The sequence below is a fragment of the Caloenas nicobarica genome, chromosome 7 (assembly GCF_036013445.1).
Source record: "Caloenas nicobarica isolate bCalNic1 chromosome 7, bCalNic1.hap1, whole genome shotgun sequence".
Taxonomy (NCBI): domain Eukaryota; kingdom Metazoa; phylum Chordata; class Aves; order Columbiformes; family Columbidae; genus Caloenas; species Caloenas nicobarica.
In genome coordinates, this window is record NC_088251.1 from 22,375,813 (window position 1) to 22,399,102 (window position 23,290).

The 23,290-nt window shown below is 39.0% G+C and overlaps 1 protein-coding gene across 14 annotated transcripts in view; it reads right to left on the reverse strand.

The window, feature by feature from the left end:
* Positions 1 to 23,290, reverse strand: part of USP54 (ubiquitin specific peptidase 54) — a 114,894-nt gene that overhangs the window by 22,673 nt on the left and 68,931 nt on the right. For 12 of the 14 annotated variants that reach the window (XR_010606453.1, XR_010606451.1, XR_010606452.1 and 9 more), the window contains 11 exons: positions 22,296 to 22,401; positions 18,835 to 18,981; positions 17,299 to 17,448; positions 15,648 to 15,816; positions 12,175 to 12,345; positions 8,012 to 8,143; positions 7,327 to 7,707; positions 5,610 to 5,844; positions 4,609 to 4,748; positions 3,084 to 3,257; positions 2 to 121 (listed from right to left, as the gene is read on the reverse strand). Coding sequence is in view for 8 of the 14 variants with exons in the window: in XM_065638702.1 (XP_065494774.1) it covers positions 2 to 121; positions 3,084 to 3,257; positions 4,609 to 4,748; positions 5,610 to 5,844; positions 7,327 to 7,707; positions 8,012 to 8,143; positions 12,175 to 12,345; positions 15,648 to 15,816; positions 17,299 to 17,448; positions 18,835 to 18,981; positions 22,296 to 22,401 (1,925 nt within the window). In the remaining 6 variants the exon portion in view is untranslated. The remainder of the gene's footprint in view (position 1; positions 122 to 3,083; positions 3,258 to 4,608; positions 4,749 to 5,609; positions 5,845 to 7,326; positions 7,708 to 8,011; positions 8,144 to 12,174; positions 12,346 to 15,647; positions 15,817 to 17,298; positions 17,449 to 18,834; positions 18,982 to 22,295; positions 22,402 to 23,290) is intronic. The other 2 variants (XM_065638706.1, XM_065638703.1) reach the window with 1 other exon arrangement.

The window sequence follows — 23,290 nt, forward strand, 5'->3', positions numbered from 1 at the left end:
CATATAGCTTCATTACAGAGAGCCAAAGCTGCAGCACAATCCCCCTTCTGCTCCTGATTCAGCGACTCTTCAAAGATTGAGTCTGCCTCCTGCATCGACTTCTCAAAGCCATCACTCCTCCCTGCAATGGGCAGCACCCTTCATTTTGGTTTCATTCATTGCAGAACCCTCATTTACCCTCGTCCCATTCGTGACTGCCAAATTCTTCCACACATGGAGTCTCGCAGAGGCTGTACATATCCCAGACCGCACCACCTAACCTTCCCTAAGCAGAAGTACAACTTTAGTATCTCAATATTCTTGACATCTGTACAGTAAAACCATGTGTTCCCTCAAATTTTGTTTACTTGAGAGAACTGTACTAGGTTATATTATTTTCAACAGCCTAAATCAGTACAAAAGATGGTACAGACATATAACAAAATTCGGATTACTTCTGCCAAGTAGGAATTAATCTAAGTTTAGAGTTAAATCCAAACCACAATATATCAGTAAAATAAATACAGCAGGTCAGAGCTTTCCTTGTACTTCATCTTAAGTCCCCTGCCAAAAATCATGTGTCTCTTCTTCAGATGTCAAATTACTTCCATACAAAATGGAAACAAACTGAAACAGCTAAGACATCTGGGGAACAAAACTCAGACTTCAGTGCAAGTGTAAATCCCTGCACAAAATATTTCCACAAATGTGTTCAGTGCATACACTCAACTGCTGAAAGAGACATGGAATATGAAAATTCAACAGTCTTCTAGGGGGAAAAATGCAGGTGTAAGAAGCAGAGAAGAAAGAGACAATTGTCAAGAATTCTTTTTTGCAACAATTTAGACAACAATGTTGGACAAGAGAAGGATAAATCATCCTTGGACACAAAAGAGAAAGATGAAACTGTGTCCTGGCATCAGAACATCCAGTTCTGAGAGGAGGAAATGCTCAAGCAACCTGGTGTCACCTGTTAGGTATTACGCAAGTTATGCACTAAAATGTACACATTTGAATGAGGGAGGGGAAAACAGAAAATAAAACTTGACTTTTTGTTTTGTTGAGGGGTGGGGCTTTTTGAAATGAAATGTCTCTGTCATTGTGGTAAAGAGCATGATAATCTTTATCAGACAACAACAAATAATGTGTTCTCAATTTAAGAAACATTTGCTATGGCCTGGCCTGCTCCCCAACACAGTCATGCACAGATGCAAACACAAACTCTCTTACATCATAAACCCCAAAGAACTGACATGAAAGTGAAGTACTGTGGAGAGAAGTGAAAGTTGTTAGAGCAGCAGGTTAATCAAGCAGCACATTCAGTTTCAAAATCAAGGCTACTGAGGCTTGTAATCAAGGCCAGTATACTAAAGTTAGCTTTCTTTGCATTAATTTAGCAGTTTACTTGAGGGAAAATGAGTCACAAGCGTTCTGGAGTTCTGCATACAAGGAAGCCTTCCAGGCAGCCAAGCAGTCTGTGAATGTTAGGCTATTGCATCTCTGACTGGGGTGGGAAAAAGCTTGAATGGAATAAACAAAAACTTTCCCACATCTCTAAACTCCTCAAACTTTCTACTGAAGCCTGTTTTGATTAGGCATTAATCTAGTTTACTTTCTTTTTAACAAGGAAAAGCTAAGCAATTTTTGCTTCTACCAACTAATACAACAAGAGATCAAAGAGGAGTAACATATTGGAGAATATTCTGTTTTCTTTGGGGCAGGAGAAGCAGAGAAGACAACATCCTTATGCTCAGTGACACAGGTTTACTCTTCAACTTCTACATCATAAGCATTTATGCTACAAAAGCAAACACTAATAAACAGATATCCATCTACCCTGGTACATCGGAATTTTTCACCTGGTTACTGGCAGGCCACGGCAGGACCGTAAAGGATAACTAAATGGCTCACTGATGGTCAGCAAAAATTATAAAAACATTCCCACAGTCTGACATTCTCACAGAGATGATATTTTTCAGCACAGGGACATTCTGGCGGCAGAGCAGCTGGCAGGGCTGCAGAGCAGTGGCCGTGCCCAGAGCTGGCACTGCCCCCCCTCCTGCCCCCGGCCTGGAGCACCAAACCAGCACCTCAGCTCCCATCCACAGCAGGGCTGAGCGAGCAGGATGGGAGGCCCAGCAACGCAGAAGGCCACAGGGGGCCTACCCCAGTCCCGCATTTGTGGGATCAGAGCACAGGTGCTCACTACACCTTCCTTGGCTCTGCCGACCCGCCCAGTTAAATGCTCCACCGGCTTCAGGCTTTGCTCTCAACTGGGTCAGTGCACTTCATTCCATCTTCCCTCTGACTGCCCTCACTGGCGATGGAGATTGAAGGCTAAAACAAAGGCACTACATGTGAATCCTGTCACCGAGCTCCCTCTGCTGCAGCCCCGTCCTTCCACTTAAACCTTTTCGGCTGTCATGCCCTGCCAGAAACATGAGGAGTCATGGAAAAGACAATCAAACCTAGTATTTGGCTTATAAATTTTTTTTTTCCAAATCTTTTTCCTTAGAAAAGACATGTAAGCTGAATCCAGCTCTGATTTTCAACGTTAGATCCAGCTCGAGCCTGCCACACTACTCATTCGCAGCCCTGCTTTGTGGCTGCACAGCTGGGCAGGGAGAAAGAGTGGCCAGTCCAAAGGCAGGAACAAGCAGAATTGCTTAGGGCAGTGATGCTACCAGAAGCAAAACAGTGGCCACAATGGACAAGCTACGCTGCAGGTGGAGCTGAGACGCCTGAAAGGCACAACCAGCCCTGCTCATTTCAAGATGTTGGTTGAAGCCTTATAGCTAAACCTACACATCAATACTATTAATAGTGACTGTGCATATCACCACATAAAACCAGAAAGGTGCAAATATATTAAAATAATCCTCTGCATTATTTCATTGTCTCATTTAAGAAGGAATTTGTTCAAAATACCAAACAGGTTTTTTGTATCCTACAGGTTTGAAATTGATGGTCTTTCACTAACTGAAGGTATAAAATTGCAATGGAGGGGGAAGAGAGAAACAGACTTAGAACAGGAAATCAAGTTTGAAGGTTCAAAGAACTTCAGCACTACAATTTTGCAAAACATACTGCATTCAAAAAGTTACCCTGATTCTGAAGTTCATCTAGATCCATGAACCTGCTGGGACGAGGATTAAAGCCCATTGCTGCCTCCATTTCCTTTTCTCTTTTTCTGCGTAGTTCTTGTTCACGCGCTCTCCTTGCCACCTCCTCTTGCAACTCATCCAGTTCACTCTTTAAAGGGACAAAGATCTCTCCACCTTGCAAAAAACAGCCAAGCAAACGACAACACAAAACCAAATGCTCACTTTTTTTTTTTAAATACAATAAGATCTCTTAAAGTATCCCTTAAAAAACAAAGAAATATTAATGGAGAATACAATTAACATTAGAAAATAACAGACTAATCAAGCAAAGACCATAGAATTTCAGATCACAAATCCTGTTTTGTTAAATTTTGATTTTAGAATCCTGCCTAAGCCATTTGGTTTCAAATTCTCTTCTCTGTGTCAGTGACTGGCAGAAATACTGCAGTCTTGCTTCAAGCTCCCCTGCAGCACAGCCCATTCCTGGATTCACTGAACCAAGAAACAGCAAAAGGAACAGAGAGAATCACTGGAAGAGAAAACCCTAAGCTGATGCTGAAATCTTGCAGCTTCTTACTGTGCTTATAACTTGTAAATAATGCTGTGTCAAATTAGCCAGATCAATAGCTTTAGTAAGTAAAATGGATTCCAACTGAGATGCTTTTGCTCTAACTGCATAAGCAAATGAAAATGGAAGGAAAAAAAAGCATATTAATATCCTAGTCAACACAGGAGAAATCAGTCAGTTGTCATTCTCACTTTAACTATGATCTGTGTTCAAAAAGCGTCTCCTCTCCTCCCTTTCCCAGACATTTTCTGTAATAAAGTATTTGCTCAGAATGATAATAATCAGAATGCGTATCTGCCAAAAAGCTCAACCTAAGCCCAAACATGTTCTAAATATCCATTCTCATTTCTGAGAATTCTGAACTTTGTATAGCATTATGAGCTTCTTTTCAGGACGTGTCGATCCTACTAAGTTATTATGAGTTATGCTCAGGAAAGTATTTTCCACTGATGGCAGAATACTGAGTTATAGGAAAGAATATTAAAAATAGCTTTACTGGATCAGTGAAGTCAATACTCAAAAAGGATGCCAGAGCAACATTATCAAAGGAATATTCATCACAGTTTTTTGCAAATCCCTTTGGTAAATCTTGTAAGTCAGGAGTGTCAAACTTGTTTTCACCGGGGGCCTCGTCAGCCTCGCAGTTGCCTTCAAAGGGCCAAATGTAATTTTAGGACTGTATAAATCTAACTACTCCTACGTAGTCCTACGTACTCCTACAGTCCTAAAATTACATTTGGCCCTTTGAAGGTGACTGCGAGGCTGACGAGGCCCCCGGTGAAAACGAGTTTGAGATCCCAGTTGTAAGTTATGTCTTGTAAAAATGTGCTATGTTCCTGAATGTTTCTTTTCCCTTTCCTCAGAATTTCACTGTGAAGATGAACATCCAGAAAGTAAAGAACAACTCCAATACCATTTACCTTGCAAACCCACTGCTACAGAAGGAATGTATCTTACCATTTCCAGCAGCATGTGGGCTGTTTGCCCAGCTCCCAGCTGATGACATGGACTCCACTTCCAAGATGCTGCTGCTGTGAGACTTTGGGATGTTACGCCAGGCAGGAACCAATCCACCTGCTCGCTTCATATGACCATCCCTCCAAGAAGAGAATAATTACTGTTTACCATTTTATCAGCCTCTCCAGGATAAATTATACCTACCTTTTTTTTTTTATCATCATCACATAAATTTTTACTTGCATTTTAATTTAATTTAAAAAAAGAGTCTACCATAAGAAAATATTGTGAGAAACAGGGGAAGAGAAAGTTAACAAGGGGGAGGACAATAATTCTAATCTCCTTCATAAGAGTATGCCATGTATATTAAAACCATGGTCTGATAGCTGTTCTCAACAGAATCTTACAGGTGAAAAATCTATTATTGGGGCCATAAACAGTTTGTGATTGCCTGAATCTTCCTAAGCCAATGAGAGAAACGTATTGTGCTGCCTATTTACTTTTGTGCATAAATATTGCAAGTATCATGCAAGACTTCAATGAACTCCCACTGAAAATTACAAAGATTTCTATACAAGACTATTGATTTCTCATTTTGTACCGGACTTCTATCAAGCAATGTTTTAACTGAAACAAAAAGGTCTGTGAGCTGTTCAAAGGACAAGCACAAAGTTTGATATTTCAGTTGAATTTTTAAATCGTAGACTAAGGGTACAACTATTTCAGATGCATCACTTCAGTCAACATTTCTCATTCAACTGAACCCCATTTCTTTTCCTTCTTGCTAGCAGTGAGCTACCAGTATACTGACAAGAAAAGGCATCAAAATCAAGGTTCCTATTCCCCTTCTATTTCTCCCCTGTGCCAGTAAACCTGTATTACAAGCTAGGAGCACCATTTCGCATTTAAAAAAACAAAACAAAAAAAACATCTACACCATTATGTAAGTACAAAAAAGAAATCAAGACTTCACTCCAAAACTGAAGTTTGTCAAAATCTACCTGTGGGTGCTTGAGCTTTCAGACAAGGGCATGTCCAGGCTGACCGGGCTGTTGCTGTTGCGTTCACTGCTTTCATAGCCAGACTCCATCCTCTGTATTAGATGAGGATGTTGATCCACCATATGATGCTGGGTGCTCCGGCCCAGCACACCACGCTTGTATCTGACACTCGATTGGCTTGATCTTGTTTCCTGAACAGTGTGTTCCTTCACCTCATTCTCAATAAGCTCTTTACCTGTCAAGACAAAAGAATACAGCTTGTTAGAAGATCCAAGCTTCAATACCAGCAAAACATCCATAGATATGTTAGCCTCTCAATCATGCTCAAACCAGAAGTGCCGCCTTTAATTTAGTGTAAAACTGGCAATGTTAAGCAGAAAAAAAACCCCAATACTTTTACAGCATTCCTAGTAATATTAAGCAATAGTTTATTCAAAGTGGTTTTTTTTAAATCTCTCCCCTTTAGTATAACTTACCATATTTCTTCCCAGGTGACAATCAACTCTGGAAAGAAAATCCCTTCCTCCCCATAACAATTTGTGTTTGTACAAGATCATTTTACAGTATACCCAACTGTATTTCCAGTTTATGTTTGTTATTGCACTGTCATCTCTACTTCAGATGCTGCACTTTTAAAATTGTTTATTTTGCCATTTATGATTTGATGAGTCTTATGTAACATTAGTTCATAGAGGACAGGAAAAATTTTTTCTTCTTTTTTTTAAATTCTTCCCTACTGCTTTCACTGTGTCTTCCCACTCATCTCTTGTTTGCTCCCCTTGTTTCCTTCTCTGGAGCTGTTTTCTCCCTTCATTTTCCCTATATACATTTCTTAAGACTTCCCAATTAGTTTCAACCTTTAGCTCCTTCTAGTCAGTGTTCTGTCCCTCCCTCTCTCCAGGCTCCCAAGTTTCTGCAACAGCACCTCCACTAACCACAACCCTACTGCCAGTCACACGAACCTTTTTTTTCTCATCCACACCCTGATGAGAGCACAGCAGCTTGATTAGTGTAACAGCCTAAAAACCAGGAACCGATAAACATCTGCTCTCTGCATAATTTATACAGTTTCAGTATTACCCTCCCCTTGACAGGGAGCAAAATAACTGTTATGTTCATTTGCAGACTGGGGGATGGAAGCAGGGAGCTGTGGTAGAGGCAATAAAAGATTTGTCATTTCACAGCAGATTTTATTACCTTCAAAACCAGCAAAGCTGAGGACAAAGTCTCTATGTATGCATCACATAGCTGCTATGGTGTAAAATGGTCCCAGATAAATCATCACTGGCTGCCAGGCTCTTATCCTCACAAGAATAACTCAGCACTGATACATGAGGTACTCACTGCACCATTGTCTGGACCATCATGCAAAAATACCATGACGAGCCAGAGAAAAAACACAGACCAATACAAAAGGTCATTCCAAGGGATGAAATTTCAGATACTTAGCAGTCTAGCCCTATGTCTGTTTAAGCAGTGCAAATGGTAACGTTTCCCTTCTTATTTCCTTACATGTGAAATTTAGCACATAGTAAGTTAACAGAGTACCACACATGCAACATGAATATCCACACAGAAACCAGCCTTCAGGGACACGACTCAAAACTGACCTAAGCGTCATGTTCAAAATTTCCATTTCCTACTTAAGCAAAACTGGACAGTGGAGGATTATAAATTCCACACATGCTGAAATAAATCTTTCTTCTCAGACTCTTACCTGCCTCTTCAGAGAAGGGGCTAAGCTGCACGTAGCCACAATGTTTCCTCTTGTCTTTACTGAAGATGCTGTCTATATTCAGAGACTCTCTTTTGGGTCTCCAGGTTGGCCGGTACCTGCTAGATGAACTGGATTTAGACTCACTACTGGTACTCTCCGCTTCCCAGTCTCGAGAGTGTGCAGATAGGCTTTTTGAGGGTCGTGTTCCTGCCTGATCCACACTACTCCCTCCATGAGGGGAATTCTGGATGGCTTGAGAAATCTGCTGTGGTCTGCTGTGGATCATATTGCTCACTGTCTCTTTAAATTCCCTCAGCCTGCTGGTGCTGCTGGATGGTTTGGGGGCAGTTCTGGGGGCTTGTTTCTCCTTCAAGGTTTCTCCTGCAGTTTACAGAGACAGCAAAAACCACAAGAATAACTTCAGATTAAACTAGCAGCCCTACTTGCAGCATCTTTATGCAGACTTTGAAAAGTAAAAAACAAAACAAAAACCCATCAACAAAATTTTAAAAACCTCAACCAACACACCCCAACGGGGAAAAAAAAAGAAAAAAAAAAAAAGCAAATATAGGCAAAATGCAGAAAAAGATGTAAGAAACACGGAGGGAAATGCACGTACAGACTAAGGATCTCAAAGACATGCAGAAAGAGATATTGATATTTGAAATAAAGTAACATATCTTGCCTTCACTATGGTATCCTGATGACTGAGCCTCATCTCCTTTTCGCCGAGACCGGCTAGAACTCCTCTTGCGGTCTGCCAGTGAGCCCTTTTTGGAAGCATGCCTCTGATTGCACTCACTGTCAGTCAAGTGCCCTGGAAGGACAGAAGAACACAGCAGAGATGACAAGAGCCTTCGGACAGAGTGTTCTGTGTACTAAGAGCAGCAGGGCTCTCCTGCTCCTTAGGAGCTACAGACGCTCCAAGACTAACTGGCAGGTTTGGGTGAGTTTCTGTATCCAAAAGTTTTTGTTTTGTTTTCTTGGGGAGGGTGTTCTGTTTTTAAGGTCATAGAAGAGAGATACAGCCCCTCCACGGACTCTGGTTAATGAGAGCTCATCCACAGGGAGAGGAAATGGTTGACTCTGCCTTGTCTTCTAATAGTCTAAGGACACCACTTCCTTGTTGTCTGAATACTTTTTCAGTTTTAACGGCCATGAACACAGAACTCCCGAGGACAGCTTGCTTGACATTACTCTGTTGAATGAAGACTCAAACACATGAACAAGTTACCATGTAATAAAAGATTACTGCACATCATCAGCTGCTCTGCACTACCCATTCTGCACTCTCTTTGCCTGTAGCAAATACTTAATAATCTGAGTTAGCTTCGTCTGCAGTGAAAAAGCGTCAGTTGGCTCTCAAGGGCTAAGTCTGCTAATTCACATCTGCTACAAGCTAAAAGCATACACACAAACCATCAACACGGATCAGCTGACACACGACAATGTTCCCTTACTACAGCTCGTCTGTCCGAGCGCTAATATCTTCTCTTGCACCCAATTTATTTCTCATTTCCTCACATCAAATATTAATTAGGAGCATTTGACGCCCCAAGTGTTTTGTTTTGCCTTTTCTTAATTTTACGATTCTCACACATTCACAGTCCTAAACCTGCAAACACAAACACACGCGTGGCTTTACTCACGTGAGTAGTCCCAAGCAGAGATGCAGGATGAGAAGGGAATTTATGAATAAGCTACAAAGACTTTTCTCTAGCCTTTTTATCACCAACTTTCACCTTGCATAGGATGATAGAAAAGGAAAATCCCTACTACCCAACAGTGGATTAACAGCCTCCAGAGTACATGGCCGGCTGTTCTAAGCCTTCCCCCTTCTCTAGAAATTAACATAAAAAATCAACAACATTTAAAAGAGATTTTACACATAAAACTGTACCTTCAGCAGTTGAAAAAAATAATTCACTTCAACTACAATTACTACAAAGATACTACAATAAATGAGTGGGAAGGAAACGAAACAACAAAAAGCAAGCTCCAGGACTCACATTTCTATGTATTTGCAAACTGGAGAGTGATTTTTGTAGCCAAATTCTCTACAAACAAGCAGTTTATATAAAATAAAATAAATTAAGGAAGTAAAAGAAATCTTAGCAGTGAAGATAGAAGATGTGCAGCATTTAGGTGACTGAGCATGAGTCAGTGCTTTGGGACGTTTTTTCTTTTTTCCCTTCACAGCATGGACTGTCACACACCTTTTAGGGACTGAAAGAACAGTATTATCTTATACCTTGCAGTGGCTTCCCTCAAGATAGAAGAGGCTTATGCTTCATTTCAGAGTGCACAACTTCTCTAGTTAAACATTTCCCCCCTGAAGTTCATTCAACCTGATAGAAGCATTTAGCATCCTTCAGGTACTGTAACAGAAACTATTTTAAGATATTTAGTGCTGCTGGAGCTATCTTATGGTCTGTATTAAAGTCCAACTTAGCCTTGTAGAAGGAAGGCTGCTAACTTTGCATAAATATTTTATCCTCCTTTCACAAACTGCAAATTTTGTTGTATTGTCACTGGACATTTAATAGCCATAGAGGAAATGCCAAGCATCAAAATTTTGCAGGACACAGGCTTTGTTGTCTTTACCTGGATCTTCTGGAGCAAAGACTAAACCCATTGTAATATTTGAATGTAGGAATTACAATCCCAAGAATATTAGCTAACACTTTACACTTTTTTTTTTTTTTTAAATTCACTAAAATAACAAACCAGGACTTCCGAGTGTCTGATCATACGCTTAAAAGGTGTCCCTTGCTGAATGTATCCCTTTAAATACCTCATCCTTCAGAGGTGGGATGGCTTGATAAGCAAACAGTGATATCCAAAGGAAAAGATTGTTTTTGTAGGGATTGTGTGCATATCTAAGGATATGTTAGAGAAGAGAATGAAATAAAACAGATTAAGACAGAACAGCCCCTACTCCCTCCCACTAAAAACCTCAGTTGTACGAACAGGGCAGCCAGAATACGCACATTTTTCTCAGCAGTACAGGTTGGTAGGAACAAGAGAGGGCTTATGCAGCCACTCTTCATGGGCCCATTCTGAAGTACCCGGGTGCCTGAGGTCATACGACCCAATGGTGGTCCTTCCCCAGAGGATGATGTGAGATAAGGTCCATAATTTTCTGGGCTCGAGTAGTGGGTAAATGGCCATTAAATGACGAATCCTGCTCTTGCCCAGAAGGATTCAGTTGACAGGTCAATGTGGATGGCTTCTTTATAGCCCCACACATCAGCATTTGATGATTGAGCAGTTGTATGGGTTGGCAGACTGACTTTTTTTGGAAAGGTTTTAGGTAGGTAAAAAAAAAGGGGGAAATGCCCAGACAGGTGGCTAGCTAAGGGGACAGACTGAGTACCGCTAAGGCTGAGTCAGGAAAAATGAGGACAACTGAATTTAGGTGATGAGGTGGGCTAAGCTGAAGGAAAACACATAGGATAGAATCAGTAGGAGAAGAAAGAAAAAGAAAAGGAACAAGTCACTAAAACTGACAGAACAAAAGGTTACATGCTGAACTTCACGCTTACATGTTTGCAACCATCCCCCTACCCTCCCTTTTCTGCTGACTTCTGCATGGTAAGTTTTGCAGGGAAAAACATAATCCAATAAACTCTGTGCCACTTTTGCAAACTACATAAACAATATTCCACTAGCATTTTCAATTTTGTCTTCTTCGTACTCTAAAGATTAACATAAATGGTTTCCTCATCATTCAGATTCTACTCCAACTTCCCCTCCTTTCTCACATTCTACCTTGGACTATGTCTGGAACCTACAGTATTTGCTAAAACATTGAAAGTACTGTCTAAAACCATGTATTACAGTTATTTGGACCTCTGATGAAGAATCAAAGAGTGCTAAAGGAAACAAATTTGAAACATTTTTTCTAGGTTTTGATGTAGCAGAGATTGCTTCAAATGAACCAAATACACATATATCGTCACAATACAAGAGAGCAACTATCTTGCAACTAAAAGGACAAAGTGTTGTGATAGTTGTTGACACTCTGGTGCAACAAACGGTCGCTAATTCAACTGTTATGTCTTCTTGGAAAGTCTATTTAAGGCACAATAAAGTAACTTTTCAGACTTAGCAGACCATATTTTTGAAGTTGGAGAAGTCTGACCTTAACTCATGCACTACTTTTTCAGAGGTGATGTTACAAGTTAGTACTGTATGCAGAAACAGGCTGTCTAGGGTCACGGGGCATGAATAATAGAGGAGAGCTAGGCCTTCAGTCTTCCAGTTAACCTCTTTTCAACTAAAGAGTGTCCAGGCAGACTGTTCAGCTGCCCGAAGGAACATATATACAGATTGTCCTCTCATTGCAGATTCTCAGCTTGCTTCCATGGCACAGGCAGGAAATCATCTTATGCTCCTCCCTGGTGCAACACCCACTTACATAGAAAATCCTTAGAGCTTAAGTATGAGAGACTCTGGTGATGAAAGCACCTTTCCCAGACAGCTGCAACTCCTGAAATGAAGTAACTGAGTAATCAGCAGACAGAACACTTAGCAAACTGTACAATGGCACTGTACAACTTACTCCAACTTACAGAACTACATAACAAAGTCGGATTCTGGCTAACAGAAAACATGTTTGTAAGTGTTTGTCTGGTGAGTTACAAGTCTACAAAAGCCAACAAGACATTTAAATTAGACCTATTTTTTGTGAACGCCAACGGTTCATTACAAACCAAAACTATTTAGGATACTAAACACTTTTCAATATTCTGTTATAGGTTGTATGTATATCGATTTTTCACTGGCATCTGCTGCAGTCGTCATATTTAATGACAAAGATCACACAGATATAATGGTATCTACTACCTGTGTCCCTGCTGCTTTGTGAAGCTGCATCATTCTCCACATTGTAGATGACTGTCCCCTGCGAGTCGGAGGAGAAGTGACTGACCACAGACTCATGGTGTGCCTGTTTATAAGCATAGCTGTCTGTAGAGGAATCTGTCCTGGTATCACTCGAGATCGAAGGTTCTCTCCCTAAGGAAGGAAGGAAGCAATGTCAAATTTCAGTCTTTTGGAGCTATCATGAAAGTCAGGAGAGGCTAAAAAAATCCCAAGCTCAAACAAACAAAACCCCACAAGCACACACTAGGAATGGAACAGAATACACTACACAGGAGTTAAAAGAAAAACAGAATACCAAACATACAAACTCAGATTCAAGGACTCCAGAGTTTATGGGAAAGGTCCTCTCCTTTGGAAAGGGGGAGAGAGTGCCATTCCTTCTGCAAACCTTCATTTCTTTCTCTTTAATAACTCCAAATTTATCAAATCCTTTTGTTATACAAAACAAAACTATATCCATTGGACTGAAAGCACACTTAGTACCACACTGAAGCTATTTTTCATTAATTTTTGACACTGTCGCATGTAATTAAAATATGAAATACATTGCTTCAGGGGAAGTCAAAGTTAAAAAGTCAAGTACAAAATATCAATAAGGGTAACAAGAACATCACAAGTTATAATTATTAACACATTTCATCTATTATCAATCAAAAGCTTATCTAGTAAAACTTTATACTGAGACTGTATTATCTAAAGTAACCTGCTCCTCCTCAAGAAGCTTGCATTGATCCCCTGCACAAGTGGGATACTGAAAACAATGAAGCATCATGATTCAACTTCAGTACAGTAATTCTTAAACACATTAAAAGAGGAGAAAAAGACGACCTCCTCCCACCACCTTCAGTACCTAACAGTAAAAATCTGAACAGTTTGAAGACTATTGTTCTTTCTATATATGTGATGTATACCCTCCTGAATATACAGGATATTCATTACATACTCATTTCTCAGTGGAGAAATTAAAGAAGAAAAAAGAAATGTAAAAAGAAAATAATTCTTATGCTTAATCACAGACACTCTGCCTGAGGGCACTTTGTGTTTTCGCTAAGAGCAAGTCCTGTAGCTGATGGCCTATTTAGGGATGCCTAACAACACTTGAAGTCAGAAACTTGCCCCTACTTCCTTACTGGTTAAAAATCTTATTGATCTAAAGAAATATAGAATACAGCTGTTAATGGAGATGACAGTCACAGAAAGAAAGGTGAATGCAGTTAACAGGAATCAGTGCTGTAGAACTGAGTATTAGAAAACAATTTATAAACTGAAGTCTTTATTCAATAGAAAATGAAACACATTAAACAGAGTTGTTTGCGCTCAGCTTCACAATATTTCATGCCAGCATCTTCAACAATCTTTCCTCCATAATTTGTAGTATCAGGTCTTTATGTGATTAGACGTGTTTATCAGATTCCCTTGACTAAAGTTCAGGTACAATATTGTGATTAACAACTTAAGAATAAGGAATTTCTGTTCATTTCTGAATTATGGGCTGTGGATTTCTGATAACACTGAGGAATCTAAAAGAAGCTGTAGTTACACTTCGTGAGAGACAAAAAGGCCATTCTGAAAAGGGTACATTAGGGTAGAAAATAATTCACTTCTATTTGACAGGAAAAATGTGTATGGTATGATTCCTCCTGGCACTTCAACCTACAGCATCTCACAAAGTCTCTCAAGAGCTTGGTATCAATGCTGAACACTGCAGAGTACAGGAGCAACCCCTGAGGACTCACCAAGTAGTTTTGAAATAAAAGAGCAGGTTACTCACTACAGCCTTCTGAATTTTATCGGAAACACCTTTATATATATATATATTTGTATTCAGCTTCCTGAAGTCACTTTAAAACACAACAATAGTAGATACTGCAGAGACAAAGAGCAGAAGGGGTTATCTACATATTTCCTGGAGATCAACCAGCAGAACAGCAAGGCAAATTTACAGCATATATTGACCTGAAGCTTGTAGAAGTGCTCACAACTGATATATGGCACTGCAGGCCTTCCTCTTACTCCTCCACACTTCCCATTTTTTTTTTCAGACAGGAAGACAGGTTTATAAATTGCAAGGCATCTTGTCAAGTGAGAAGTGAAGGTCGTCTCACCAGTGTATTTATTTGCATTTATTTTAAGAGGAGCTGGAGATTTATTTCATTTCTGGTAGACTGTCAACACATAAATAAGGAGACAGCACGTATCCTCTACAGATTCATTGACCAGGAAGCATAAAGTTAGCTATTGGCCAGGAAAACAGTAAAATATTCTTGGAATTACAGTTGAATAATTAGGCTAAAATACTGGATGAAAGGTTGCATTTCTGGTTTTAGTCTCACCTTGCTGTTCTTCTAAACCCATCTCTAACTCAGGATATTCTCTGCAAACACCCAAAAATAGAAACAATCTTTTGCAGAGCCATTACAATATAAACTTAGACCCATTTTTTTTTTCACCCTATGTGGATTACAATTACATATCTTTCACAGAATTTATCTATTCCTCTTTCAATGAGGTCTCAAGCCCCAACGGTGTGACTAAATGTCTGAAATTCTCCAGACCTTCAGTAAACCGACAGCCTGTTCAGACCACTACTGATACCTTGAGCAGACCAAGTTCTAACCTCTGAAGCACCTTATCTGGACATACCTTTCTGATTCAATGGACTACCATTAATATAAAGAATTCAGGAAGTAGCACCTTGAAGGCCTCTGAGATCTTAAGTGACACATATCTATAGCTGTAGATAATTTCTGATGCAAAATGGACCATGAAAAATTATCATATCTATGGGCATAAGCCTTTGCCAATCCCTCCCCCTTCAGTCTCTCACGAATCAACTCATATCTCTTGCACTGCTTTATCTGAGTAAAAGACAAGCCAAAGGCTGAAGATAAGCTGCACTGATTCCATCACTCTCTTTTTTATTTTTAATAAAATGGTATTTCTTCCCCTTCCCCCCACATCCATTCACCATCCTAACAGAGGACTCATTTATCACATTTCCTTAATGTTTCTTTTCCCTAACTTCCGTCCTGAGTTTAATTCTGCAGCTTCCTTTAATTTTTATGTGTTCGTGCATCTCTGCTCTTGTTCTCCTCCTGTTGAAACAGCTGATGGATTTATGAACTCAGTCACTGAAGCCATCGGTTATTGTTTCTCTCTACGTCCATGCCACGACAGATCCCTCACTCTTCCCCTCCCGCCCCTAGTTTCTTTCTCTAAACCCTTTTGGAAAAGATTACTACAAAGAATCAACAGAGTCTTGGACTGACAGAGGTTCAAAGGTGAAACCCTGAAAGTCCTTGTCAGAATTCTAGATCAGATTTGACAAGCAACAAGGATGCCTGCTAACAAAACGGCACCCAAAACAGAAGAAAAACTTTTCACAAGCAGCATTACAGCAGAAAGGTTTAAGGTACACAGTCCAGCCTGCTTACCCGAGTCTTCACTATCATAGCAAGTCCTGCTATATTGCTGTAAATTCACTTGAGGGGGCAAGTCTTGTGCTGACACTGGAGTTCCTCTTGGATCAGCATACAGCAGCAGCAAAGGCTGATAATGGCCCTTAATGCACTTTGTCACAACATCTTTCCATTTTGGACCAATCTGAATTAATAACAACAACAACAAAAAAGCACATGAAATGTTTGCTGCCATCGTTTTCTATAAGAAGCTCTCTTTTTTCCTTGTACTTCTTTTTTTTTTTTTCTTTAACTTCTATATCCAGCACTGAAAGGGACTCACCAAGGAAGCTCTGAGTGCTGGTCACATGTTGAAACAAACATCAAAAAGGGATATGAACTCTAAAATGTAACTGAAAGTAAACTGTGTCTTAAAACTGGCATTTCCATTCCTCTTTCTGAGATTTACCTTATTTGAGAAAAAAGGTACCACTTGTGACACCAGCTGGTCAGGAACACGCTCTTGGAACACCCTGGAACCAACCCAACTAAAATCAAGGTATTCACCATCTTATGGCTAGACAAATTACAATTCCTAATAAAATGCAACTACGAAAATAATCCTTCCCTTTCAGATTTTTTTTTCCCCATAAAAACCTTTTCATCATCTGAAATGTTCTACTTTTGTGCCAGTCATAAAACCAAAGAGTTTGGTAACAAAAGGTTTTAATCCATTAATCAGCATAGACAAAACAAACAGTAAAAGACATCAACAGCATGACGGCAAATTCAAGTCAAAGCTAACCACTTTTGTGTGAGTATTTCTGCTTTTACGGAGCCTCTGCAGGCATTTTGATAGGCCAGGCAGTAATTCATTTAGCTATATTAATCTCAAAAATCTTCCCCATGTACTAATACAGGTTTCACCTAATACACCAAACATGTAATCAAACAAATTTGCTCCATACCCAAGTATTCTACAAAAACACTGCAGCTCCCATCCTTTGCAAATTTTTGCTGCAGAGAAATATGACTACGAACAAATGCGAGGATTAGAGTTTTCCCTTTGAGACTGTGTTTGACGTGAGTACAGAAGAAAATTTTTCTCTCATCTTTGTGCTCCCATGACCAAAAGGCATAATAGGAGAGTGGTGTGAAGTAATGCCAAACAAACTAATGGGATGTAATAATGGTGTGCCAAGATCCCAGCACTGGTATTTTTCATGCTTGGGGAAAAGGGGTAAAGAAGTCCCCAAAACAAAACCAAAACACAATCACTAACAGAAGAAGCAGAAAAAAGCGGTTGTTGGCAGCAACCACTACTGAAGACTGGCATCTAGATACTTCAACAAAGAACCTAAAAAGCAGGCACTAAGTAGCTATACCGCTTGTCAGCAAGTGAACAAGAGGTATGTTAGCTGTGCACACAAGCAAACTCTAAGTTTTCAAACAGCAGCATACAAGCAAGACTGGTGGCCAACAGAACAGAACTAAGAATAGGGCTTCTGAGATTTCTAGTTTGCTTTTCTGAGAGTGCTATACTTTGTTCAGAAAAAGGAGCAACAGAGTTACGGAACTTGAGTGGAAAAATAGCCAAAATTTATCAAAGTCTGTAGAAAACAGTATGGATCTACACACAAGTAGCTAACAAATAGCAGATTTTTTTTTCTAAATTTTATTTTCTCACCTCTTTGACATGAGCATCATCGAAGTACATCCACTTGCGAATTTTAGTTTGGAAGAAGAAGGTAGAATAGTGTTTTCCGTAGTAACAGATCATTCCCACCAAATACAGCTCTGAGTGTTTTGCTCTGTCATCAGTTACTCTGAAGAAAAGCTACAGGAAGAGAGGCAAGAAAAATGAAAGGAGAAATAAATAATAAAATGCTCAGAATTTTACATACTGCTTTGTGTTTGAAGACCCCAAAGTACTACAAGAGAGGTGTCAGATTTTTACTTTGAGATAGAGAAAACAAGGCAATAAATACTTAAGTAATTAATCAATTAATCAAACCCAGTGACACAGACCAGGAATAGACTCCCAGCAACTCACCAGATGCACAAGAATCAGGCCAGTCTTGGAGACTGTGGCTGTACTTTAAGAAAGTCATTTACCAACAAAGATATAATACCTTTTCAAAATTTGAAATTGTACTTTTATTATGAAAATTTGTATTCTCTGTGTCATGCTTGCTGATTATTTCAAATGCTGTTTAAAACATTCATTCTTCTTTGCTTTGTAGAAACAAAGCAGTTCTGACAGCGAACAGCTGGCATTTATTCTGACTTGAGCAAAGACAAATTTATGACACCACTACATAAAAGATAAACTGAAGACATTAGTAGGTCAAAAGAACTCAGCGCACAGGAAAAAAAATGGGTTTGTGACTATTTGACCATGTCTTATTTAAAAATGCACAGGACTCATATTTTAGTGTATTACTGCTCTACTGTGAAAAAACCATGCTGTTTCATAACCACGCTTCCATTAACTCACACTAATTTTGGTAAACTATGCACTAGCCAATGCATTTTAAAAAAAAAAATATTTAAATTATTTTAATGTAATACCTCAATGCTACAATATGACACAGCTACAATTTGGTATACCAATAATGCAGCTCTAAAGCATCAGTTAATGTAGAATAAGCAAATCCTCTAGGAGACAAACCTCCAGATTCCAAACACTGCTTAATTTAATCTGTCATTCAATCACACAGTGCCAGCCATCATCTCTCAGAGACTGCTCAGCTATAAATAACTCTTAAGCGTTATGACCACACACTCCAATGAAAAGATTGAAAGAAATTTTAAAAAACCCACAATCCCAAACTACATTTTGTCTTCAAAATAAATAGAAATGAACTCCTGTTATTCAAAATGAAAGAGTACATATGCATTTTCATAGAAATAGCAAAGATGCCAATCCATAATTTCGTTGCACTTGAAAATATTTGTTGATTCAAAAAAGATTTGTTTTCTGGAGTAATTTTTAATTTTCAGTCATTTCAGAAATTCAAGAATATGCAAATGCACTAGTAATTTCGCAAGTTTTGCGAAGCATTCAGAAACAGCTCAGATCCTTGGATCTGCCCCCTAATTCCTCTATTTATGGACACCGAAAAGGTAAAGGTGGCGACTTTTTATTTTTCTCAATCCACTGCTATAGACTACCATAAGAAAGATTGTGTTTGTAGGTAGTGTCAAAACACAAAAAACTCACATCTCCCAGTTTAAGGCAAGTGCCCAGGCTGTGAATCACATCCTCAGCCAGATCAGAGTGGTCCGAGTCCCAAACCAAGCCAATGGTGATGATTTGTGGAGAGTTCATCAGTACACGACGAATACGGATCTTTTCCCCACAGTTACTCTGAGGATTTAAATCAAACAAAACATTCAATATTAATCCTTCTCTTATTATAACATTAGGGAAAGGCACGGACAAGTACAAGTTTCAAAAGCACAGCTGCCAAAGAGGCAGCACTGAAACATAGCAGAAATATGCTCGGTGTCAAGATATGAGCTTCTTATGTCACACACGAGGAGCATTAGCAAGACTATCTGGTATTTGCAAGCTTTAAAGTGAACACTGCTGATTCTTCCTCATACTACTGATGATAATTAAAAGGTATAGCGCCAAAGAAGGTTTATTCAAAAAAGAGATACTCAAGCATACATGAAAGATCCCAAAAACATCCTTAGGAATTGCAAGGAAAGCCCACTTTGTTTTGATCAGAATCTCTGATTAAAAAATGTTATTTACAGAGACTGATGATTTATATGACTGTGTCAGAAAAACCTTCAAGGTTGTGGCTTGCTGTTAAAATTGGGTGGGTGTTCTACACAGTACCTCAAGCATTTCATCTTAGACAGGATAGTTAGGTCACTATTCATACATGTATGAGAGCAGCAGATGGAAGATCATGAGAATAAGAAGTGCTTTACTAACCCACAGCAGTTCTTCACTTCTTATTTCCCGTCTCCCTTATGCCTCCAATTTTTTAGTTTTTAAATAACTACGAGTGCATATTAACTGGCCAGTCTCCCCTCACTCTCCAGCCAGAGTACGTCTCAGAGATTAGCTTGCTTGTGAAGCTAAGACATTTCTCAGTGGTGGTCTTTCCAATCCACCACCTATTGGAATTGTGAGCATCCTTAAAGCATCATGAAAGAAGTTCGCCATCTGAATTAAGAGATTATCACTGTAATTTTAACAAACAGTGCATTATCTTTTTTGAGGGGACAACTATACCAAAGGCCCTTTGCAATACTCACTTCCCCCCCTGTAGCAGGTCACAAAGGTACCTCTACAAGATTCCAGGAAAATATGTTTTCATACTGAGAACGGTTTCTCATCTCTACAGAGGCCAGTTTCACAATTGGATATAATCACTCCTGACACTACAACCAGGGAAGAGATCATAAAGCATTTCTTCCCCACAGCAATCTAGAAAATTAACTAGAACTTCAGTCCCAATTATCCATGAGAGATAAAAATGAAAAATTAAAAAAGAGGAAAGAAATGAGCTTAACAACAAAGCAATGAAGACAGATTTTTTTTTTTTTACAGGTAGAGGACTGTGATGTTTAAAAGTAGATATGAGGTTTTAACATTAAGATTTGCAATAATCAAAGTACAAGCATTCGTGTGGATTATCTCACAACAAACCCATTTTACTCTCAAGTTGTCTTCCTTGCTTCTGCTAACTAACATCAGCATTTTCTGCAAGACAGGAGGAATATGGCAACCTGATAAAAAGCTTCCCCTGCATGACTTTTAGGCCACCCTTAGCTAAGCCTCAATAGAAAAATTTCCCAAATGTAAAAAGAAAGGGACAGCAAGTACCTGTAAGCAATTTTATCCAACCGATTATTTCACAGTTAAATTGCAGTTCACTCTGACAAAGAATGTCTATCTATTATATTTCCCATGCTTTGGTTATGAAATAGCTAGACTCGTACGAATCTTTTAAACAACAATACAATATCTTCATTCCTTTTACTCAGGTAAGTGAGCCACTATTTGCCTATATTTAAAAAAAAAAAGTTTCGATGGAGACTAACAGTGAATGTTTGAGAGTTATAAGCTGCAGAAAGTGCAGGAGGTAAACTGGGAATACTTACACTTCCCCAGGGAACAAGCACACCAACCATTCCTGTTAGAGCCTGTATTGCTTCACTGAGGACGGGTGAGATGTCTAACAGTAGCATTACAGGAAGCGGCAACTATGCAGCTATTTCCTGCTCTACCTATTAATCGATATGTAGAAAAGTTTGATGATAAGTCTTCTTGCATACTTATCCAAAGCCCTGGATCTGGACACACTCAAAAGGCAGAACAAGACATCAAACTCTTGCTTTAGAAAGCAAGCCCTTATGATTAAAGAAATAAATCATTTCATATCTACGTGATTTTTTTTTAATCCCAAATTCAGTTGAATTTTGTGAGACCTTTACTGTATAGCAGAACATTTTTAAGTATAGGAGTATGTGACTATCAACTTGACATATGCAGTAATTGGTTATACATGGTTAAACACTACTCATCACTCATAGCAACTATGGCCTACCCTTTCTGGGCAACATCTCCCACACTCTGAAGAGCAAATCTCATTCAGAAAAAAAAAAACAACACTCCCTCAAATTTTCTGTGATGATTCCTACCAAGGCTCTTGCAAATACACTGTGTAGCCTCTAAGCCCTTCACTGTCAGGCTGTTCTCTGGCAGTGGGACGCAGTGGTCCTTTCCTCCTTCCCTCTGACCAACGTTTTGGCTTTATGATGCAGGTACAGCAGTTTTGTCAACAGTTCAATTTATTCCAGCTGAAAGGTAGTGATGAAGTTGAATGGAAGTTTATCTAGGCAGAACAACCAATCTTGTACACGTGACTACAGTGACTGCTACGAAAGTTCTGCTATCTGTGCTACAGCATGGTACTGTTAAAAAGATTTTACAATAAATGAGTACTTCTTTCCTCATGCTATTATTACAGGTGAAGCATACTACCCTCAACAGAAATAATCACTAGAGAAACTGGATGAACTGTGGGAACACTGTTCTAAAAAGCCTGGCTAATCAAAACCACTGTCAACATACAGAAATCTCCTATAAAAAGATACAGCCCCCAAATTCTTTGTCATTTCCATTTCTTTAGGTAAGATCCCAGAACCTTTCTTCATGGGGTGAAAGCAGCATGATTGCGGCTTCATGTAATGCTGGTGTTGGAGGCCTCACCAACTCACAGTGAAGTTGAACAGCAAATGTAGAAGAGGTACTTCCGGCAGCAGCACAGACTTGAACAGGAATGGACTGCTTGGCCATTCCCTGGGAGCAGTGTAAGCACTTCCAATTTATTTGCCCTCACCACCTTTTTTTTTTTTTGTGGTTTCTAACTCTGAAACATTTATTTTTAGTCTCCATCCAAATACTATGTCTATTCCTGTTCTCACTACTTGTCTCTAGTCAAAGCAGCACTCAACATCAGTATTTTTTCCTTCCATCATGGAAAAACTGAGAGGTATCGAACTCAAACCCAAAGAACACTCTCTTACCTATCCTTTTTATTATTATGATGAGCTAAACCTTGAAAATGCTCATGATTTAAAGGTAGACATCAGTGTAGTCTATTAAACCTCTTCTGTCCTATCTGTACTCCCCCAAAAAGGAAAGCTAAGGATACTAACTGGACAGTTTCGCAGGTCTCCCATAGTGCTGGCGTTCTGTAGTAGCTCTCCAAACATATCTGGGGTTGGTTTCTCTCGTCTCTCCAGCATACAAATAGCTTGATTGCTTCAGTATAGAGAAAGCGTGGAAAACAAAAGTTTAATAAAAAAAATAAATACATAAACCCACATTAAGTAAATATGCTTCACCTAAATTTTATGAGAAGTTAAGAACCTTAAAATACACAACTCTTTTTATATTTAATGCTGTAGTACAGAAAAACCACATAATTAAGCGTGAATTACTACACCTTCCAGGATAATACTGCATAAAGAAAACAAGTAAAACTTAAAATAGAAACAGTTTCTAGTTTGGCTTAAAATTTACATCTTAACAGCAAGCTTTAGCATTTTGATAAATACTTGATTTCAAGATGAAATATTTGCTTCGAAATGCCTTCCTTCAGTAACAAACCTAGTAAAGGAGCACATCCTTAATAATTAAACTACAGACAAAGAAATAGCACAGCACCCAATTGATTTCACTGTTCAAGTTGAAAGAAAGATGATACTGAGTACACAAGAATACTAGTGCTCAAAGCACATTCAAGCTTAAAATGATTTAAGAGGTTAATAAATATATCACTTTACTGGTGTTTTTAAAATAATGCATGACTTAAGATTTATTGAGATATTTCAAATAAAATATTGAATATCTTTTACGTAATTATTTTCCTATTTTTCTAATAAATAATATTCTGCTGCACAGCTCGATGGAACAGCAGGTAGCAGCCATAAGGGGGAATGCTTTACAATACTCCTGAAACACCAGTAAAGGGTACCTTTAACAGAGATCTGCATGAGAAGACCAACTTCTAGCAGTTTGAGACATTTTTTTCAGGCTCTGTAACTATCTATCTCACATGCAGGACAAGAAACAAAGAAGTTTTCATCCCAACCAAAATTTCAAGACAGAAGTGAATTAACAGACTACTGCCTTGAGCGGATTTAAGCAG